This window comes from Phascolarctos cinereus, unplaced genomic scaffold (genome assembly GCF_003287225.1).
Source record: "Phascolarctos cinereus isolate Bilbo 61053 unplaced genomic scaffold, phaCin_HiC Scaffold_2;HRSCAF=192, whole genome shotgun sequence".
In the NCBI taxonomy this organism is placed as follows: domain Eukaryota; kingdom Metazoa; phylum Chordata; class Mammalia; order Diprotodontia; family Phascolarctidae; genus Phascolarctos; species Phascolarctos cinereus.
Window position 1 is genome coordinate 134371864 of NW_027555625.1, and position 16784 is coordinate 134388647.

Sequence of the window (16784 nt, forward strand, 5' to 3'; positions counted from 1 at the left end):
CAGCTAGTAAGTGTCAAGTGTTTGGTCTGAGGCTGGATTTGAACTCAGGTCCTCTTGACTTCAGGGCCAGTGCTCTATCCACTGTGCCACTTAGCTGCCTCTACCTTTTTTTTTTTTAATGAGTCTTTCTCAGTCTGTAGCTGGATTATTCTAGTTTTGCCTTTAACGTTCTTTATATGTTCACATGTATTTATATGTGTATGTCCCTGTATGCTCACAGTACATTTAGATCACAGAAGAAACTTTTGCTATTCCCAGGATTAGGGAAAAGAAATCAGAGGAAATGGCTAAGTTGGTGCTGACTTCAGTTATGGGAATTTGTGTGTAGGTGCTTTTTCTGTTTTAAAATAAATTACTATACTGTAGTTCTTTTTTGTAAAATTGAAGCAAGCATTTTTCACTAGTATTTCCTGCGCATTTAGTCTGGTAGAAGTACCAAAGTTTTCTGCATAGACTTTTGTGGATCTGCCTAGCTTCATTTGTTCTCTGAAATCTCTTTAGAAGGGCAATTCCTTAACTGAAAAGTAAAATAAGGAATCAAACTGCAGTGGTGTATATCTTATATCTTGTACATATCATAAGAGTTTCCTCTGGTTTCAGGAAACCAGACTCTATCTTAGGGCAGTTATTTAAATTTTCTTTCTCCTGTAAGATTTCTTAAGCCAAAAGAAGTCACTGAAGACATGTCAGGTGCAGAAAGCAAAGTGAGTTAAAGTTTTTGTAACTGAAATTTTGTTGCTGTGTGTTTGCCTCTGTTAGGTGCCCAGTTTCTCTAGACTGTCTGACTCAAAGGCTTTAACCAGACAAGGGCAGATCATTGACCAGATCTTTTACACTATAACAATCCTCTTCTTTCCCCACCCCCCCCCACATTCCCCCGAGTTTTTTAGTCCGTAGTCTATTGTCCTTTTAGGATTTAAATTTCTTTCAGTCATTTAGGTGGTGATAAAAGAAAAGGAGAGCTGTTTGGATGGAAGCTATGGGCCTTCTTTTAGGATTTCTGAGATGACTTGATCACCATCTAGCTTCAGGGAACTTAGAAGTAAAACTTACACATACGTTTTAATAGGGGAGAATGAGTATCATTCTTTCCTCATTTGATACTTTCTTCCAGTGGGCCACTCTAAGAATGGAAAGAGGAGCCAAGGAGAAAAACCATCAACTTTACAAGCCGTACACCAATGGTAAGAACTACCTGAGGGCTTTTAAGGTGCTTGAATTTACCCTAATAGGTCCCCTTGAGCTTGCAGCTTTTAACTGCACACCTACTTCTCACCCCCATTGGGCATTGTGAGTGCTTTCATTATAATTTATCCTACTATGCTGCTTGACAGGAAGGATCTCTTTGTTTCAGGAATAATTGCAAAAGATCCCACTTCACTAGAAGAAGAGATCAAAGAGATACGTAAAAGTGGGAGCAATAAGGCCTTGGATACTCCAGAATTTGAACTTTCTGACATTTTCTACTTCTGCCGAAAAGGAATGGAGACCATTATGGATGATGAAGTAACAAAGAGGTTCTCAGCGGAAGAGCTGGAGTCCTGGAACCTGCTGAGCAGAACCAATTATAACTTCCAATATATCAGCCTTCGACTCACTGTCTTGTGGGGGTTGGGGGTGCTGATTCGCTATTGCTTCCTTCTGCCACTCAGGTGAGGGCAGGCACTGATAGAGGAAAAACACTTAAATTAGTCCTGCCCATTTTCAGTGCATAAACATGTCTTACACCTGAGCCTTTTTTTTTTAAGAAGGAGAGAGAGGTAGTATTTAGTCTATTAGTTAGTTTGTTTTCTAAGAATTCATCTGTTACTTAGAAGAGGTGATTGACTGTCCCTAGAATCTCTTAGAATCCCTGCATTCTATCATCTTCTCTGAGATGATTGAACATCATGTTCTTCATATCACCCTTCTCTGGTCATGGCTTTCTTTGCTTTTTACTTGTAGCTTATAGTCTCTTAATGTAGACATTTAAAGAAAAAAAATTGTCACTGGTGCAATGTTGTTATCCTGACTAGATCTTGAGCCCAGAGGATAATTAGAGACTATCCCTAGGCTCTGGCTTCTATTACTGAAAACAGATGAATTGTTTTCCTGCCTGGGTTTAAAGCCAGAAGGAAGGGTCAGACAGATGCCTAAGGGAAGGAGAACAGTTGATAAGTTTGCCCTTGGAGGTATTATCCCCTGAGATCTGAATCCACAATACATGGACTAGTGCCTAGATGTCCTCTGACCCTAACAAGTAGTTGAAATTCTTTATTCAGGCTTTGGGTGATCAGATCTTGGTGGTGGTTTTCATGAAATCCAGTAGTATTCTCATGTACCAAATTCATCTTTTTCAGGTCCCAGTGATTGGCTTGCTTCCCTCTAACCTGTTTTCCTCTTACAGGATAGCTCTTGCCTTCACGGGGGTCAGCCTTTTGGTGGTGGGCACAACCATGGTGGGATATTTGCCAAATGGAAGGTGAGCAGATTTTTGATGTCTGTTTATAAAGGGAATGGGGACCCTGGGTAAGGCAGTGCAGTTACTAACACTCAGGCTATTTCTATTGACAAATCCAAGTCTCTAGACACTTACTGGAAGGCTGATAAGTTAAAGATTAGTATCATTGAAAATAGTTTCCTTCTTAACTCATGAGCTCAGATCTTTATAGTGTTCTTAATTTCCCCTGTATGAAATGGACTCCATACACCCTCCATTTTAGAGGTATGAGGTGACAGAATGTAGTTGTATAAGAAAATGCAGAATGTGAAACTCAGATCGATGTTAAGTGATTGTCTGCTCTAGTGATAGATTATGAGGAGTTAAAGGAATTTAGTCTTTGAAGGAAAGTGGGGTTCCCTTTGGGAAAGTTCAGAGTTCTGGGAAGTCCCAGGGCTAGTAGACCTCTTTTTCTTCTGGCCAGGCTGGTGAGAGGGTTTGACTCTCTGGTTCTTGCCCTGCTTTGGAGAGTCTCCTCTGGCAAACATGTGGCTCTTTGGGGCAGGGATTGATTGGGGAGGAAGAGGATCTGGGAGACAGCATGGTTCACCGAGACTGCAAACTCTGGGGCTGTGAGTTTTAATACACATTAACTTGCTGTGTGACTTTAAGTCACGTCTTCTCTTTCTGTGCCTCAGTTTTCCCATGTGTAAAATGGAGATACTAATACAATAATACTAAGACCTTTCACAGGGTTTTTTAGGAATAACTAATAAAAAGTCATGTGTATATAATATGTGTTATATATATAGCATATGTGTGTGTATATATATATATATATATGTATATTTTTAAAACCCCTTTGCAGACATAAAGGCTAGTAAGTAGTAATAGTTGAATAGCTAGAGTCATTGACTTTTCCCAACTCCCTCTTACATATCATATGCCTTTGTCTTGGTTGCTGCAGGTTTAAGGAATTCATGAGTAAGCACGTACACTTGATGTGTTATCGGATCTGCGTCCGTGCCCTAACAGCCATCATTACTTACCATGACAGGTGAGACAGTTAAAGAATTTAGGGATGAAACTAGATTAGTGATCAGAAACACAGGTAACAGTCCTGACAGAAGGTAGCGCTTCTTAGTGACTAGCAAAAAGGACATTTTCCTGGCCTTTTAGCCAGAATCACTATAGCTCTTGTAAGGAGAGGGGGGATTAGCATTGAGCTCATCATTTCAATCTAGTTGAATAAGCTATTATCAAGTTCCCATTGTCTCTCTGCAGTAAATGTATGGGGCTGAAGATACAAAGATGAGCAAGACAGTTCAAGTCAGTCAATAAGTATGTGAAGCACTTGCTCTGTGCTAGATAGTAGGGATATATACAATGACCGAAACAATCCCTACTAGCATGGAATTTACATTCAAGTTAGAGACAACAAGGACATATATAAGTGTAGATGGTATAAATATAAAGAGAATAAATCCAAATAAATATAAATATAAAGTAAGTAATGGCATTTTGAGAAGATCACTAACGGTTGAAGGGATCAGGAGGGGCTTCATGTGGTACTTGGGCAGCATCTTGAAGGAAGAAAGTTCCTTGAGGCACAGGTGAAGGGAGTGTGCTCCAGCTATGAACTAACTGTAGTTTGAGGCCTCAAGTCAAATGTAAAAAGTGCACAGGAGTAGCACCAGGTGTCATGAGAGTGCTGTTTTGTATATTTATAATTTTGTATTTTTCAAACCAGGGAAAATCGACCCAGGAATGGTGGCATCTGTGTAGCCAATCATACCTCTCCCATTGATGTTATCATTCTGGCCAGTGATGGCTACTATGCCATGGTAAGAGGTCCTCTCTCCATTGCTTTATTTATGGCTTAATTACTTTAATACAGGCCAGAGCTGGGGAAATGCTAGACCCTAAGGTAGTTTTTGCAGAGTGTCTTTTCAAAAGCACATGCACACCTATATACCCACATGCCAGTTTGGATTACCTCCTTCCAAGATGCTTTCTTTGTCCCTAGGGCTTTATTGACCACTTTGCAACCTTGTTGGTGACATTCTGAGCAGAAACTGCCCCAGGTTGCTGAGGGTGTGGTTAGAGGTTTCACTTCATACCTCCAGGTAGATCATGGAAAGGGGTAAAGGGTAGGGAACGGGATATTTGAAAGGGATCTGGATTCAAGGGCAGATGGGATTATACTTTCCAGGGTGGGGGTGGGTTTCACTCAAGATAACACATCATTCTAGTTCTGTGGGTTACAGCTATGTTTGTAGCTATCCTTCACTGGTACCACTGATTAAAAGAAGACATTTAATGCTCATGGGTCAAGGACAAACCTGATGTGGAATAAAATGTAAAGAGGGTGAGTGGTTGGGACACTGACCTTATCTTTAGAACTAGAACTTTCTTAGTATTAAAGAGCCATATCCTGGGACTCCAGCATTTGTGTGAGGACAGCTTTACTAATAAATCTTCCTTGGTCTGAGATTAGGTGGGCCAGATTCATGGGGGACTGATGGGTGTGATTCAGAAAGCTATGGTGAAGGCCTGCCCTCATGTGTGGTTTGAACGCTCTGAAGTGAAAGATCGCCACCTGGTGGCTGAAAGGTAAGCATTGCTATAGCTATTAAGTTTCCTGGGAGAAGGGCCCTACTACAAACGTAATTTAGTAAACATTAAAGTACCTGCTATATACAAAATGCTGACTGTGTTGGTTAGTATTTGATACTGGTGAAGAATCAATGTGGGTGGGACTATCTCTCATTGGGAGGACAGTCATACTTTTCCACATGTTACTTGATACCATTATCAAAGACGTGATGGGACTAAGTAGATTGTAGATCTGATCCATCATATTGATTCTTTTTTGAAAAATACCATTTTCTTAATATCTTTTATTTTTACATTGTCTAAATTTCCTTCAGTGTCTCTCCATATTGATTCTTATACCATCAATTGATTAACCAACAAATATGAATTGTATATGCACTATGTATGAGGTGCTATGCTCACTAATTATCCTACTGTTGAGAGTTACCCTTGGTATGCAAAAAAAAAATGTTAGTGTAGCATTGAATAGCATATAAATTGAGTATTTAATTTGTATCTTTCTTGCCTTTGTCAGTATTGTTTGTCTTAGATTGAGCCCTCACAAATCAGAAACCATATGTTTATTAAATCATCTAACATTGTATCAGATGCATATAGGTCCTTTAATGCATGTATTTCAGTAATATGATGATAATGATAGAGACAGAGATGGTCTTTATTAAACTTCAGGTTTTCTTTTTTTCTTTATCCGAAGACTGACTGAGCATGTACAGGATAAGAGCAAGCTACCTATCCTCATTTTCCCAGAAGGTGAGTTAATGGGGCTAAAGGGATAGGGAATGGAAGGGAAGAAAGTGCAACCAGGTGAGAGTGATGAATAAAACAAATTATTTTTGTGTGGCCGTAGGAGAATTCATATATCATGATACCTTAGGATAAAAGGCGCTTTTCTTTGTTGACCTTGGTGGTAGTATATATGGTATCTCTTCTTGGCCTTTGTTGTCCTCTCCTATCCAAGGTGTTTAATGGGGCCTGAATCTCATAGAATTTTACTGGAAGAGATCTTAATCATTTAGCCCAACCCACTTTTTGATGCAGAATCCCTTTTCTAGTCTTCTTGACAAATGGTCATTCCAGTCTCTACAACATTTCTAGTTGAACTGTTTGGAAGTCCCTGTGAACTTTCTAAGCCTTTTGACCTTACAGTTGCTAGTGTTGACGTGTGCTGATTGGGAAAAAAATAACCTCCCTATGAAAAGCGTGTAGGAGGTAGGACAGTGTATTTATTTCTGTGTTGTCTTTCATCTGTCAGTTGAGAGGATGGTAAAAGTATGTAGTCTTTTCAGGAATTTTTCTCATTTGAAGAGCTCTTTAAAGTAGTTCTACTAATTGTGTATTCCTTCTGGACCCATGATCTCTAGGGTACAATTTATATGTGTGAGGTTAAGAAGAGAGGAAATAGCATTTTTCTCTTTTTTTCAGGAACTTGCATCAATAACACATCGGTGATGATGTTCAAGAAAGGCAGTTTTGAAATTGGAGCTACAGTTTATCCTGTTGCTATCAAGGTATAAAACCTGCCACCTGTGAGAGAGCAGTTCTTTACCTCAGAGCCTGGTACATAGTAGGAGAAGATGGAGTTAAGGAACAAAGGTCTAATGACTGGGTTGGCCATTTTCCAGTAGCGTGGCTTGTTGGGTTGGGCTGAACTCATCGTTCCTAGAGTATTAGAGAAGGAGAATGCTTAATTGTCCATAGTGCAGACAGAAGAAAGAAGTTCTTCAACTCTAAGCTGTATAATTTTTTCTTCTCCAGACCTGGAGAAAATGGTTAAATCATTTAGCATTAGTAAATTTTCATCTCACTTCCTATTGTGCACCTTCCCCAAACCTCTTCCAGAGAGCCATCCCTTATAATAACAAATTTAAAAGGGAGGAAGAGGAAAAAAGTTCAGCAAAAATAATCAATATGTTAAAAAAAAAAGTCTGTTTCTATACTCATAGAGAGATATCTTTTCATAGCTCTTCTCTGGGACCAAGCTTGGTCGTTATAGTTTCTCAGTATTCTGTTTTGATTTTTTTGTTGTTGTTGCTTCATTCCATTAACATTGTTGTAGCCGTTCATTATTGTATATTGTGGACATCTATTTTGTTTCCAGTTCTTTGATACCACTAAAAATGCTACTATAAATGTTTTGGTATATATGAGTTTTTTCTTGTCATTGACCTTTTTGGAGTATATGCCTAGTAATGGGATCTCTGCACTTTGCAAAGGATATGGACATTTTAGTCACCTTATTTGCATAATTCCAAATTGCTTTCCAGAATAGTTAAACCAGTTGATAATTGAACAACAGTGAATTAATGTGCCCATCTTTCCACCACTCCTCCAATATTACCTGTTACCATCTTTTGTCGTCTTTGCCAATTTGTTGGATATGTAAAGCAAAACCACAGGATTACTTTGATTTACATTTCTCTTAATAGTTATTTGGAACATTTGGTTATAATAGCTTGTAATTCTTTTGAGAACTATTATTTATATCCTTTACTTATCTATTGAAAAATGGCTTTTGGTCATATATATTTTTGTCAGTTATCCACATTGAATTTCAGACCCTTCTCAAGGATTTTGATACAAAGATTTATCCTAAGTCTTATAACACTTCTTTTCCTAATTGCGTTAATTTTGTTCATGCACATAGTTTTTTTTTTCCAGGTTATTATCTCTTTCTTCATAGATAGTTTAAATGTAATATAGTATGGTGTCCAACTAAAAATATGAAAAGATGGACCATCTGCAATGGTTGATGCAGCTACCATAATTGGGCCTGTAAAAGGAAGGTATAGATAGATTAGTGAAAACCCATCCTTACTACTAGAAAAACAAATCTAAATCCAGTCCCCAATGATAACGGTTTAGTACCATTGTCTTAATGGTCTAAGAACTTCACTTGAAGCTAGAAGGGTTCTCAAGAATCATCTAATCTAGCCTTAACTAAACCCCTAAACAGATGAACCTCTAACTGCCCAAAACTTACTTATGTGGAGATGAATGTGTATACTCATCCATCTCCACAGAGGGTGTGTGTGTGTGTGTGTGTGTGTGTGTGTGTGTGTGTGTGTGTGTGTGTTAGGGTTTAAGGAGTCATGCTAATGTCCCCAGAACAAGTAAGTTACAGTTCTATGCTGAAAGCCCTTTAATAAAGCTGTCCATATTTGTTGTAGTTAAGTCATTTTTTAGTCATGTCCAACTCTTTGTGACCCCATGTGGATTTTTTTTCGGGAGGGGGCAGAAATACTGGAGTGGTTTGCCATTTCCTTCTCCAGATAATTTTACAGATGAAGAAACTGAGTCAAACAGGATGAAATGACTTGCACAGGGTCACACAGCTGGTGAGTGTCTGCAGCCAGATTTGAACTCAGGAAGATGAGTCTTTCTGACTTCAGGTTCAGTGCTTTTTCTAGTACGTGTTCTAGCTGTCCACATTAATAGCACCTTATTTTGATGTAATCTAGTACGTAGCCATACCAAGGCCATATGCCTTTTGAGGGTTCACATTTAGCACTAAAATATTGGAGTCAGATTTTTTTGTGGTTTATTAAAAGCACTTCCCTGGTATTCTGGACACAATTCGACATTTTTAGTAGATTAGTAGCATCATCTTTGATTATCAGTGTTAACCAAGTAGCTGCTGGTTCTGGTCATGTTGATTTGCAAGCAGGGGTAGAGGAATCTAAGCCTGATACTACATTTCCACCTATGATTTAGTGTTATTCTCGCAACCCATTGGTGAGAAATTCTTGGCTATTTTGGATTTTTGTTCTTTCTCTCTGGTTGCCTGCCCTTCCTGATAGAGAAGGTGAGTTCTGAATATAAGACACTGTTTTAAACAAATATATTGTCTGCATAAAGAGACATTGTGGCATAGTAGGACAGTAACCTTGGAGTCAGGAAGCCCTCTCTGGCACATCCTGGCTGTGTGAACACTTAGCTTCTCAGTGCCCAAGGCAAGTCTAAGCCATCATTGACAGATTATTGATCTGCATCAGGGGAGATGGTTTCCACACCAGGAGCCTGTTTTCCAAACTGATGAAATCCTGAGTCAGGACCAAATAAATAATATGCATATTTATTGAGTTAGTATCATTACAATATGATAACACTTTAGTTTTAACCACATTAACTACTCTTTAAGATCTTTCTTTATCTGACTTTATTATCTTCTGTGGATAAAACAAAATGTACTCATTTCTAAAGCTAAGCAAACATCAGAAACTCATTTAACAAAGGTTGCTCTATTCATCCTGACAAGTGTCACTTGTGAACTAAACTTATTTTTTCAGTTGATGAGTGAACATGAATTACCTAAGTACAGCCATAATACCCACAAAAATCTAATGGTTCTTTTAAATATTTTTCCTTTATTGGAGCTGTTGAAAAATGGAAGGATTTAGGCTAGGCTAGCTCCATTGTTGGAAAGTTCAAGACTAATTCAGACATACCTATAGAAATACAAGCACTTTAGTTATTTGTGACTGCTAATGACGTGATGATAATGCAGACAAAAGAACAAATGAAATTGTATGTGTGTGTGAGAGAGAGAGAAAGAGATGTTTATATAAAATTTTCTGCTTACTCTTAATTTAGGGGTGAGATGCTTATATAAAGGATGATAATAAGATGCACATATAATTTTATAAATGAGTGTATAGATGAGTTAAGTCAGCAAGGATTTATTAAGCACCAGTTGTATGTCAGGTGCTATGTGAAGTGCTGGGGATTCAAAAAAGCAAAAAATGGTACCTGCACTCAAGAAGTTCAGTTTAATAGGAGAGACAACCTGCAGACAGCCATGTGCAAAAGAAATAGCATTAAAGGGATATTGGGAAAGTTTGCTGAAGGTGAGATATTAGAGGTGACCCAAAGGAAGTTGTTAGGAAGCCAGGAGGCAGAGAGATAAGACAAATGAGAATTGAGAAGGATTGTGACAATTTTTACAGAGAGGAAATTGAGAATAGTAGTGGGGAAAGGATCAGTTCAAGAAAAGTCCTGGTTGAGATAAAAACTGACTCAAAAGTGATCTTCCAAAGTCACATTGAGGCAGAATGAGCAAAAAACAGGCTAATAATGTTGCTGAGGGCACAGAACTACCCAATCCCAACTTCACAATTTACACTTTTAAGAGGCTCCAGAACCTCCATCATAACATATTTTTTATATTAAACATTTATTGATTTATTTATTGTTTTCAATATTCACTTCCACAAGATTTTGAGTTCCAAATTTTCTCCCCATCTCACCCCTCCCCCCACCCCAAGATGACATACATTCTGAATACCACCTCCCCTAATCTGCCCTCCCTTCTATCACCACCACCCCTTCTCTTATCCCCTTCCCCTTCTCTTTTCCTGTACGGCAGAATAGATTTCTATACCCCATTGCCTGTATATCTTATTTCCCAGTTACATGTGAAAACAATTTTTAACATTTGTTTTTAAAACTTTGAGTTCCAAATTTTCTCCCTTCCTCCCTCCCCACCCACTGTGATCGAGAAGGCAAGCAACTCGATACAGGTTATACATGTGTAGTCATGCAAAACATTTCCATAGTAGTCATGTTGTGAAAAATGACCTATATTTCCTTTTATCCTATCCCACACCCCCATTTATTCTATTCTCTCTTTTAGCCTGGTCCTTCCACAGAAGTGTTTGCTTCTGATTACCCCCTCCCCCAATCTGCCCTCCCCTCTATCATCCTCCTGCTGTCTTGTCTCCTTTCCCCCCTATTTTCCTGTAGGGTAAGATAGATTTCCATACCCAATTGAGTGTGTATGTTATTCCCTCCTTAAGCCAAATCCAATGAGAATAAGATTCACTCATTCCCTCTCACCTTCCCCTGTTTCCCCTCCACGGTAAAAGCTTTTTCTCATCTGTTTTATATGAGATAATTTATTCCATTCTACCTTTCCCTTTCTCCTTCTCCCGGTATAATCCTCTCTCACCACTTAATTTTATTTTTTAGATATCATCCCTTCATATTCAACTCACCCTGTGCCCTCTATCTATATATATCCATATATACATGTAATTCTTTTCCCCCTCCAATTCCCCTAAAACTGACAAAAGTCTCACATCAAAGCATATTAAAAAGGCAAATGGACACTACTGATACCTAACAGCTGATGGGGATCTTCATATCACCTGGTTTTCATTTGACTTTCAGTATGACCCTCAATTTGGAGATGCTTTCTGGAACAGCAGCAAATATGGGATGGTGACTTATCTTCTGAGAATGATGACCAGCTGGGCAATTGTCTGCAGTGTTTGGTATCTTCCCCCCATGACCAGAGAGGTGAGTACCTAGATAGAGAGTTTGTTTTTTATTTGCTGACCATGAACAGGTTTTGATTGGTAGTAATTACTTTTTTTTTTCACAGGCCAATGAAGACGCTGTCCACTTTGCCAATAGGGTAAAGTCAGCTATCGCCAGACAGGGAGGACTGGTCGACCTGTTGTGGTGAGTGAAGCAACCAGACGTCCTTTGTCCCTTTTATGGGAGCCTGGGCTCCTAAAATGAGATCACTAAACCTAGCTATGGAGAAATGGAGGTGTAGCTGAATGGAGTAAGTTGAGTAGTTTGACTCTTGTGCATTCCTAAGGCTGATGCAATTCCAGGCAAAAAACTTACCATCCTATGTGTAGGAGAATTGTTTTGGCCTTCACATAGCAGTCTATGGAGAGACTCTCTGGTCCAGCTCTGTTAGCCTTCTTGCTGTTACTCATCCAGGAGGTTCCCTCTTGTCTCTGGGCTTTTTCATCAACTGTCTCCTGTGCCTAGAACACTCTTCTTCCTCACCTTCACCCCTTAGAAGTCCTGACTTCCTTTAAGAAGCAGGTCAGGTGTTGCCTTCTTGTGGGAGGCCTTTCTCAGTCCTCTCAGCTGCATATTCTCTCCCTCTAAAAGGATGGAGATGGGGGGGGGACCTTCCGCCTACTCTGTGTGTGTATGTTGATATATATTGATTTTTGTATGTTATCTCATCCTTTGGAATGTAAGTTCTTTGAGGGCAAGGACTGTTTTTGGTTGTTTGTATGAGCACTTAGTACAGTGTGTTGCACTCGATAAGTATTTTATCAGTGCTTATTGATTTGCTCATAATCACCCATCTGGTCAATGACCATCAGGATTCAAACTCAGGTTTCCTGCTTCCAAGTCCAATGTGCTTCCCAGAGGAGTTTGGACTTGGAATAGGAAATCATTATAGGTTCTTGAGCAGGATAATAAATTTGTTCCTGTTTCCAAGTATTTCAAGGTCTGAAAGTCACTTAACATCAACACATGAGCCCAGCTCCTTCTCTCTAAAATGAGGTTGGCATGACTTGTGTTTTTTTCATAAGATTTGGGATGAATATGAGAGAATGGGAGTATAAAAGAATTCTTAATTCCTTCAAAGCATTATTATAGGTGCTTTGAGGATAAAAAGTACAGTGCTGCTACTGTAAACCTGAAACAAGAATAAGTACCCACATTGAAAGGAGTGGAAGAGCTAATCCTCACCTACTTTCTGTGGTCATCCTTAATGAGAGTCACTTTTGGTCCTGACTGGCCTTTTTTCCTCGATTATGAGCTGCTTGTTGCATATACCTCCTAAGCAAGAGTGACTATCTCAGTTGGACTCCTTCCTTACTCTTCTGTCCACTCCCCTTTCTTCTCAGGGATGGAGGCCTAAAGAGGGAGAAAGTGAAGGATACTTTCAAGGAGGAGCAACAGAAACTGTATAGCAAGATGATTGTTGGGAACCATGAGGACCGGAGCCGTTCCTGAGCCCTTGCCTCAGACTTGTTGGAGCCACTACTCCCCACTCTATGATCTATGAGCCAGCCGGAGTCCCTGCTGCCGCCACTGCTGCATCCTCCTAGGCTCCGGAGCTCGTCAGAGCTGCTCCTGAATTCTTGGACTCGAGCTTCTTCAGAGCCACACCTGGATCCTTCAGGCCATGGTGTCGCTTGCCCCTTGGTTGCCTGGAGTGAATGCCACTAGGTTTTGTTGCCCAGGAAGAAATGCCTTCTTATTTCTGTTACAATTAAATCCATTGGAGGAATAACATTAAAGTGAACTCTATACCTGTGCACCTTGTATGGAGCTGTGTGTTTAGAAGAAATTGGCCACGTTCTTTTGTTAGGTAGAAGTCTGTTACCAATAGCCATGTGCCAGGGTCACTTTTGTGGGTTCTGTCCTGCTCTTCAAAGAAGGATGACTGAAGCACAATATTGTTTCAGCATAAAAACAGTCCCTAGTCCTCATATCTCTGCAGGAATTTATAGTAAAGGTAATGGTCTTCAGGTTGTTCTCCACCACCCCTCTCCCCCCCACTCCCCAATGAAGTTTTTAATTCCTGTGACAAATGCACAGGACTTCACCAAATGAGACTGAAGAGGCAGCATAGACCTATCATCATTCTGTGGTAGGAGCCAAGGGTCATTTTAAGTTCAAAGGCTAGTTCTGATCCTCAACTCTGCTGCAGCTGTCAATCTGTGCCTCAGTTTCCCCATATGTAACTTGGGGGTGATGATACCTACCTCACAGGGGTGTTGTGAGGATTAAAGTGCTAATGTGAGACGTATGAGAGTTGCTCAGTGTTCTAAGTCAAGGTTCCTTGATTGTGGCAAGATGTGGCTGAGCTCAGAGCTACTGCCCAGGGCTTTGAATTTGTTTTTGTGAGTAAATAAAGTTGTCTTGGCTGGTGAATGAATTGATGGATTTTCCCTCTTCCTTGTCCTTTTTGGCTCTGAGTTATAGCCTTGAATGTATTATAAACATGCTTCTCCCTCTTCCTTTTAAAAACCCCAACAAAACACAATTCTTTTATTTGTGGGATAACCTTGGGGCCTAAAGGGATCTTGATTGTCTCATAAGAGGGTGAAGAAGCAGTATTGCCAAGAAAAAGTCAAATTGGAGCTGTCTTTGTTCACGTAAATAAGTACACGACTGTGTAAATTTTCCAACTTTGTCTCAGAACATTGGGAATGGGTGGAAGCCACTCGTATTTGAGAAATGGCAGTTAAGTTCCGTGAGTGGACAGTGTAGGGGATTTAGGTAGATGCATGGGTTCACTAAAGTTTGTGAACTTGGTGTTTTTGAAACGTGTTGGTAACCATATTTCAATCTAACTGGTTTCCTTTGTGGTTTTCTGTATTTTATGTCTTTGAAAACATTATTCTGAGAAAGCATCTGTAGTCTTCATCAGACTGCCAGAGAGGTCCATGACCTGACCCGTAGGGTAGAGAGAGAAGATTCTTGGTGGCAAGAACCAATCAAAAAGTTGGTTTGGACCTGATGGAATTCAAGAGAAGGTTTGGGGGTAAAGGAATGTTTTTAGAACATGGTGGATTCAGCAAGATAGGATTAAGAAATCTGGTAGGATCTAAAAGGTCATAATGAGCATTGTGTTTGTTAAACTTCCTCTTCAAGCAAGAAGAGCTAGTTTCTGATTTTCTTAGCTTACTCGTTTGCCGTGAGATGAGATCCAAAGTGAAACTATTCCTGTTGCTACTGAGTTGGTCCTAGAGCTGGCTAGGGTCATCCCTTCCTCAAATTCATAGCACTTTCAAGTCAAGAATTGGCCCTGTGGCCTCCTCTCCACCTGAATGGTACAGTGTCATCCACAGCCATCCAGAGGCCATGCGAAGTATGTAATTTCTGGATTAGGCTTTTTGGAGATGGTAGGAATATGGCTTCTTAAATAGATGCTGTCACGTCAGTCTTCATTTTATATCCAGAGGGTCTCTGCTTCTTTGCCCCTATGGCCTGGGCCTCTCAATCTTCTGAATAGTCTTTCAGATATTCTCAGGGAAAACCTACTTTACTACCAATCTACTAATAATTCCCTTTGCCCCATTTCTGCTAATAAACCTATGCTGGTTGTGATGGCAACTTCTTTTGGACCCTATTTTAGGAAATGTTCTAATGGGAAAGGATTCATTCTCTGTCTATAAATGTGACTTTCAAATTTTTTTAGTTCCTTGGAAATCCTATTTAAAACTGATACCCTAATATTTTTCAAATTGGTCTTAAAGGCTTTTGAGATCTTTTCTTCTTTTAAGAGCAAAAAAAGTAAATTTTTGAAGCACCTTTGTATGTATTTTTTGGTTTGTTTTATTATATACTGGTTTTAGATGCAGGGTTTTTTTTGGGGGGGTTATTCCTTTTCGAATAAAGAACAAGATTAAGCCTGTGGCTTTTGAAACACAAGGAAGCTGTTAACAGTCTGGATCATCACTCATAATTTGTACTGGAGACAAATCAGTGATTTCAAATCCCATCTTGTTCTTGGACATTGAACGATGATTCTTGGTATGTGAGAGCAAGGTGATGTGTGGCCTTGCTTTGCAACATAAGGATATAAAGTGATTTTCTCATGGCTTGGAGGAAAGTTCCCAAAAGAAAGCAGAAAAGGTAGGACATTTTCCTCGGAAAAAAGTACAGGTAGGGGCAGAGCCGAGTGGGTGGGAAAAAGCCAAAATAATTTCTATGTGGTATTGTAATGCACTTGAATAAACTCATCTGCCCAGTTCCCTGTTGTTGGCTCCTGAAGGTCCTAGGATAATCCAGTTTGTTTCCTTGGGTTCCAGGTGCTTACAGGTGAAAAGTGATATAGTCCTTGCCCTCAAGGAATTTGCAGTCTACTAAAGTGCATACGATATACCCACAAATAAATAGCACAGTGCAGATTGTGATGTGAGGGTGAAGGAGGAATCCAGACAAAATCTGGGAGTAGGTAGGGATCATTTTTATAAAACTGGGTAGTTAGGGTGGAGGAGAGTAGAAAAGATTATATGAAGGAGGTGATAACATTTACTGCGGCACGTAATGCCACAGAATGCTGGCAAAAAGTTTGAACAAAAGAAAATGCATCATCCCTGTGACCCCTGTGTCTCTACTCAAACTCAGAAATGTGGATTAATTCACAACACTGGTTCTTAGCTCTTGAGCCTAGATACCAGCCATGTGTCTTCCCACTAGGGGATTTCTTATCCCCATGTGAAAGAGGATATGTTAATTGTTTGGTTCAAGTGTTTAAAGAACATCCATGAATTCTAAGATTGGTAAGGGGTACTACTGTCCTTCTTGGACTGATTCCTATAGTGGATCCTGAAAAGTTGTTTTTAAATTTTATTTCATTAGCTAACAGCTGGTAAAAGCACTTAAGATTCAGTAGAGAACTATGCCATCCTCATCAACCAACACTGAATTCATTGCTCCTGCCCCATAGCTTCATCCAGGTGACATGCCCTATTTCTGCCTTCAGATGATTAAAAGGAAAAAAAATTGATAGGATGATTAGTGAAAGACCAGCCTACAAAACTTTAGATACTGAGCCAGGTGAAGGTTGAAGGACCTATCCCCTTCAAGTCCTTGGTACAGAATCCCTGCCAACATTGGGCACTAACCTTAGTATCTTTGGAGTCTGCCCTGCCCATAAATCCTGCATCCTGTTCTGAGAATTGACCACAAAACCAAGGCCCATTAGAACTTGAAGAATGCTGCTCTCTGCTGTCTCCTGAAGGATCTTGCTCAGGCAGCATCTGTCTGCTTTCACCTTTGGGTGGTTAGACTTGTTTCTCCATTCAGTGTCATCCCAAATGGCTTCCGATGTCAATGCGAGAAGGGCAGTTGGACATACACTGACTCTTGGACAGGTTAAGAGCTGACCATCCAACCATCCATCTTCTGTTGCACTAACACCACCCTCCCACCCCACCCCCCACGAGTCAATATGTCTCTCTCCGATGGGAAAGTTAATAAA

The 16784-nt window shown here is 39.8% G+C and overlaps 1 protein-coding gene across 2 annotated transcripts in view; it reads left to right on the plus strand.

Annotated features, from left to right (window-relative positions):
• GPAT4 (glycerol-3-phosphate acyltransferase 4) overlaps window positions 1-13730 on the plus strand; it is a 37817-nt gene extending 24087 nt beyond the window's left edge. The window contains exons 3-13 of one of the 2 annotated variants that reach the window (XM_020969591.2): window positions 1115-1184; window positions 1355-1652; window positions 2387-2461; window positions 3387-3476; window positions 4170-4263; window positions 4917-5032; window positions 5730-5785; window positions 6458-6543; window positions 11201-11329; window positions 11415-11494; window positions 12694-13730. In XM_020969591.2, the coding sequence (XP_020825250.1) occupies window positions 1115-1184; window positions 1355-1652; window positions 2387-2461; window positions 3387-3476; window positions 4170-4263; window positions 4917-5032; window positions 5730-5785; window positions 6458-6543; window positions 11201-11329; window positions 11415-11494; window positions 12694-12802 (1203 nt within the window). In that variant the 3' untranslated portion in view covers window positions 12803-13730. Of the gene's footprint in view, window positions 1-1114; window positions 1185-1354; window positions 1653-2386; window positions 2462-2903; window positions 3052-3386; window positions 3477-4169; window positions 4264-4916; window positions 5033-5729; window positions 5786-6457; window positions 6544-11200; window positions 11330-11414; window positions 11495-12693 lie in introns of those variants that run through there. The other variant, XM_078149599.1, reaches the window with a different exon arrangement.
• The last annotated feature ends 3054 nt before the right edge of the window (window positions 13731-16784 follow it).